The 6,060-nt window shown below is 37.3% G+C and overlaps 1 protein-coding gene across 14 annotated transcripts in view; it reads left to right on the forward strand.

Moving 5' to 3' along the window:
* IMPA1 (inositol monophosphatase 1) overlaps nt 1–6,060 on the forward strand; it is a 63,809-nt gene that overhangs the window by 9,767 nt on the left and 47,982 nt on the right. For all 14 annotated transcript variants that reach the window (XM_074386941.1, XM_074386950.1, XM_074386942.1 and 11 more), the window contains 2 exons: nt 1,220–1,265; nt 3,528–3,636. In XM_074386941.1, the coding sequence (XP_074243042.1) occupies nt 1,220–1,265; nt 3,528–3,636 (155 nt within the window). The remainder of the gene's footprint in view (nt 1–1,219; nt 1,266–3,527; nt 3,637–6,060) is intronic.

Here is a 6,060-nt window from a genome sequence, read left to right on the forward strand (position 1 = left end):
CCATGTAGTTGTACACATGTGTACTATATATACAGTCCTTGAAGTCTACAGAGCTACGATTTCAAAACTATATGTGATAGAACGTTCTATCTTTTAAATGTGGACAGATGCTACTGTATTTTCACAGAAGAGAAGATTGTACAATACAGTGTGTATAGAGTGATCTTATTTTTGTTAAAATAAAAACTAGCCTACATATTTAGAAGTTTTTATATCCAATAGCCTTAGCTTCATTAGTCTAATCTATTTTGTCTGTTTCCTTGATCTTAATTCTCTTGTGAGTCAGCCGTTACAACTTGTGTTCAAACTGTCATGCAGCTATAGAAAAATGTTGGCTTAACGTTTACTTTTCAGATGTCAAGCTCAAAGTTTGCTGTTGGAGTAGAGATATGTAACTGCAATTTATTTTGTTCAGTGCAGTACTTGTGTTTATCATGGTCTAGAACATAGGAGGAAAAAATCACTAAAATATATGCTTTTTAACCAAATCAATTTAAAAGTTTTTTTTGGATTTTTTTTAAGAGGACAGTGTCTCTGCAGCTCACTGCAGCCCTGACCTTCTGGGCTCAAATGATCCTTCTGTTTCCACTTCCCAGGAAAGCTTGGACTATAGGTGTACACAACCATACTCAGCTAATTTTGTAATTTTTTTTTTTTTTTTTTTTTTTTTTTTTTTTGGTAGAAATGGGATCTCACCATGTTGCCTAGGCACGCTGGTCTCGATCTCCTGGGCTCAAGCAATCCTCCTGCCTCAGCCTCCTAAAATGTTGGGAGGAGTGAGCTGCTGTGCATGGCCATGAAAAAATATTTTTACATAGTTACTATATTCATGGAATTTGACCTTCAAAAGGTAGAAAATGCTGGGCAAAATGCTCTTTGCATTCTATTTCTGGTTTCCCAGGATCCATCTCTGGAGATGACCATTGTTATGAGTTTCTTGTGGATCCTTTCAGAGATGTTTTATGTCTATAGAAGCATTGTGTGCGTGTGTGCGTGTGTGTGTGTGTGTGTGTGTGTGTGTGTGTGTAATACGTCCCCTTTATCTCCTATTTACAAAGGGTTATATACCATACAAACTGTTCTGCATCTTAAGATTTTGTGGGTAATGGAGATGAGAGTTTTTGTAGGAAAAATTTTATGAGCATTATATTATGAAAAGATTAATTTTATTAACAAAATTCTATGTTGGTAAATTTGTGTTTTGTCCTTTTTTTAAAAGATTTCCTTTTGTAGCTGTTTCAATTGGCTTTGCTGTAAATAAAAAGGTATGTTTTTTAAACATATGGTTAATTATATGCCTTGCTCTCATTTTCTGAGAAAAAGTAAATATGTTTTCATAATAAATTCAGGTTTGTCTATGTATTTGATTTATATAACTGCATTATTTTGAATATAAGCTACAGGACTGTTAAAATTTTTATGATAAATTTCGAATGAATAAAATTTAATGTCTTCTGAGAAGCAGGAGTTGTACGTGGAAAATACATGAAAGTAACTGAAAGACAACTCAGTATTTAGTAACCATTATATATGTGATAGAGTCAGATGGGATAAGAGTTGATATGTGATTTAAAATGTGTCGTGGAGGAGGTAAGATTTGAGCTGGGAATGCTTTAGTAGGTGTTAGTGAAGAAAGACATTAGAGACCAGCAAGTAGCAGGGGCCAAAGCATATTGGAAAATACAGAGTCTATTTAGGAACCTTCACATAGTTCAGGGTATGTCTTATATCTGGATACATCTGTCTAAAGTCCAGCGGAATAAAACACATAGCTATAGCATTTCCTTGCTGTTTGGCTACTTAGTTGGTCAGACAGTAAAGGATCGTTACTAACATTTTACCTACCTGTCTTCAAGGAACTTTTGATATGTAAGGTCAGCATGTACAAAAGCAGTTATAAAATTTCCGAACATAAAACACAAATTAGACAAATGACAACTTGGCCCCAGGGTTGTATTAATCAGTGAGAATGTCCAGAAGGAGCTAAGTGAGCATTCAGTATGTAATCAGCCCTAGGCTGTGTGCTAGCCCTCACATTGAACTCACACCTCAGCACGAAGTTAGGTGTGTGAACAGGTAAAGATGATATGTGGTGAAACCAAGAAAAAAATACTGTGGGAACACAGCATGTCACCAATTCTGCCAAGAGTAGATTGGGAAAATCTTCATGACAGAAAGGGTCTTAGAAGTTGGTCATGTGAGTTGGCCCTTAGAAAACTAGGAGTTTCCCAGATGGGGGAAAAAAAAGAGGAAAGTGTTTTAATCAGAAAGAACAGCTTGGAGAAATTGAAGATCATGACATGTGTGGGGAATGGTGAGATGTTCGTGGAGAGGGAAGCACCGCAAGTGGCCGGGGCAGGGGTTAGTTCGGCCTCACTGTGAGGCACAGTGGCCAGTCCGTGCAAGAAAATTTAGTTTTTATTTTTAGGTTGTTGGTTTTGAAGTGGAAAGTGACAGAGATTATACTGGGGTGTGGATGATTCTGAACTAAGTAGAGGCAGTGAGAATAGCCAAGGAAATGCCAAAATTGGAAAGTGTTTTTAAGATTAAATTTGAAGATTTATGGGAAAAGAATGGGAGGTAATCAGGCAAGGAGTGATTTTGTCTTTGACTGAGATTTTGCAAGACAAGGTTTGGAATCATAGGTTCTTCCCCTGATTATGAGGTTGATGGAAGCCAAAATGGAATTTGTGGACTGGAAAGAACCAACCTGTATGAATGTGGAGAACTGAAAGGGAAATGGAAGCAATGGGAGAAGGAAGAAAAAAGCCTGAGGTGCCTAACTTATAACGGTGAGGGAGAAAAGAATGTTCTAAAATTATAATTCTGAGACGAATTAGTAAGTGAGGTAGAACTAAGAGAATAATGCTGGGAACATGGAGGTCCTGAATTAAGTATTGAATAAATGTTGAGCCGGCAGGCTCCAATTCTTCAGACAAGGCATTTGAGGCAACAAACAAGAAAGTTTGTTGATATTCTCTTTGTGGGACTTTCAGAATAATGAGTGATCAGGGCAGAAGCCACATTGTGATGTATTAAGAGAATAGGAGATGTAAAATTACTCATTGGCAGTGAAGGGGAAAGGATAGAATAACATTTTGAAGGTTTTGTAAGGAAGAGAGAAACTTGATGAAAAGGTATGAGAAGAAAAATCCAGGAGACAAGGGAATCAGCTGATGGAGTAGTTTTTCAGAGAATGTATGAGAGGGTAGGAGTCCTAACACAGAAGTGTTCACTTAGAAAATCGGAAAGCTCTGTCTTCTGAGGCAGGAGAGAGAGACAGTAAGATAGGTATTCATAGATCTGGACTTGGACTTGGATGGGAGCAGAATCAAGGATTTCAATTCTGGTGACCTCTTTCTCTTGATTAGTCTGGAAATTAACATTTTAAATATCCCACAGTTCAGCCATTTCAATCCCTAGTTAATAGTATACCAGATTTTCTTGTTATTTTCTTAGAAAAAAAGTATTGGCTTAATGATGAAACATACTCAGGTTTGGTAAAGGAAACTTGTTTTCCTCTGCAGATAGAATTTGGAATTGTATACAGTTGTATGGAAGATAAGATGTACACTGCCAGAAAAGGAAAAGGTGCCTTTTGTAATGGTCAGAAACTACAGGTTTCACAACAAGAAGGTAGGATTAATTCCAATTTTTGGTGTTATTTATATTGTGTACTTATATTTTATTGTTTTTTAATGTTCACCTATGTCTCCAAGTATTAACTGATTGATAAATTGTGTTTATTTTCTCTATTCTTTTTGACTTCAGTTTTAAATTTGGAGTGGAAGCAGGGAAAGAAATGTAATTGACAAACACTTCAGGGTCAGCATTTTGTGATAGAGATAGGAATATGATTAAGATTGGCTTCCTATTGTGAACCCAAAATATCTGAGATAGGTCTCAGTGTTCAGGTTATAGGTAGATAAGAGACAAATGATTATATTCTTTTAAGTCCTGAATCAGCCTTTGAATATACAATTGAGTCTGGCTCAGTGAATGCATTTTTACATAGAGTAGCGCAGAGGAAGCAATCAGATGTGAATTTGTCTCAGGTGAGCAGAGGGTCGACTTTCTCTTCCACACCTGTGAAAATAAGCTATCAGGCTACATTGCCAGGGTGAAATTCAGCCAGAACTGTTTTAGGGTAAGGATATTGAGGCCACAAGGAATTTCCTTGTGGGCAAATTGTGAGGGAGTTATGTAGCTCTTTTGTCTTTGTAGGTGTCTTCATTTAGGAATTAAATGAGAGACAGATTTGCCTGACATAGTTCCCAGCTTGACTTTTTCCTTGGATTAGTGATTTTTGGGTCCTCAGATTTATTTTCCTTTCACACTGTCCTTGTGGAGTTCATGGTTTGTTTTATCTACTGCATTTAAAATTCTTTGTAGAATTCCTCTGATCTGATGTTCCTAGGACCAATTACTACAAAATAAATGGAGTGGGGGGAGTCCATTTAAGCTGGGAATCACTGAAAATGAGACATATATATTTTATATGACCTGAATGGCAATTTAAGTTTTCCTTTTCTATTACATCTGTTGGCCTAAAAAAAGGAAGCTCAGGCAAAATTAACATAGAGAGTTTATTTGGGCCAAAGTTGAGGACTGCAGCCCTGGACACACTTCCAGATTGCCCTGGAGAGTGCTCCAGAGAACTTAGGAGAGGCTGAGGCTTTTAAAGAAAAAGGGACACACTGGGAGAGGGGGTCATTAGAAAAGCTGTTCTTCAGGAATTCTCATTTGTTTACAGAAATAACATTGCTTAGTGATTGGCTATACACTGTTGAATTATAGGATGTATGGCATTTTATGACTACTTGGCATCAGTTAGTCTAGAGCCCCCAAAGCAAGTGGCTTCAAGTGGTAATTATTTAGCTCCAGTGGGAGTGAGACTGTCTGCTGGTATATTTTAAATGACTCTTCGGGCCTGATAATTTAAAGGGACTGGCATTGTGTAGATTAAAACTTTTTTTTTCTTTCTCACAGCTTACTGAAGTTTTAAGCTACTGTTCTTTCATAAACCACATCAAGCATTTGCCACTGTTTGCACCTTGAGATTCTTTTCAGTGCAACAAGAACTTAGAGATACTTGCAAAACAGTTCGAGTTTAGAATATTTCTAGACTTTTATACTTTTCTCTCTCAATCAAACACTTAATTAAAGAGCAGATTTTTAGGCTATTTACTTTTTATTAAAATCTAAGACCCCATGAAACAGAGGATGCATTCTTATTTTCTAGATGTCAACATGTGAGAAAATACACATCTTAGACCTGAAATAATGTGATAGCTTTCATAGAAACAACTCTTTTCCTTTGCATAGTCATTCTTCACTTTACAAAGTATTAAGTCATGTAACTTTTTTTTTTTTTCCAGACGGAGTCTTGCTCTGTCACCCAGGCTGGAGTGCAGTGGCGTGATCTTGGCTCACTGCAACCTCCGCCTCCCGGGTTCAAGTGATTCTCCTGCCTCAGGCTCCGAAGTAGCTAGGATTACAGGTGTGCGCCACCGCACCCAGCTAATTTTTTGTATTTTTAGTAGAGATGGGGTTTCACCATGTTGGCCAGGCTGATTTGGAACTCCTGACCTCATGAACAGCCCATCTCAGCCTCCCAAAGTGCTGAGATTACAGGGGTGAGCCACCATGCCTGGCCCTAAATTATGTAACTATTAAAAGTAGTACAGCAGTTACAAAAATGCTCAGAACAAATATAACTGGTGAACATACATCTTAACTGGTGGGAGCAGGTGAGATATGGGATGTTGAGTGTGTCCTGAGCTTCAGTCAGGATGTTTCAGAGGAAAATGGAAAGCCCTAGATAATCTGTCAGCCTTGTAAATGGATGTCGGAGATTTTTACTTTTGTCATAAAAGTAAAATTTTTACTGTAATTTGTTTTCTTACAAATCTGTACATAAATCGCTTATTGAATTTAATCTCTCCTTTTTCCTTTTTAAATATTTAAGATATTTGCTTGTTTCCCACCAAAGGTGTTATGTATGCAGGCAAATTGGTTACATTATGTACTTTTTCAGGAAGGGTCTAAGCAGCTGGACTC

This window comes from Saimiri boliviensis, chromosome 15, assembly GCF_048565385.1.
Source record: "Saimiri boliviensis isolate mSaiBol1 chromosome 15, mSaiBol1.pri, whole genome shotgun sequence".
In the NCBI taxonomy this organism is placed as follows: domain Eukaryota; kingdom Metazoa; phylum Chordata; class Mammalia; order Primates; family Cebidae; genus Saimiri; species Saimiri boliviensis.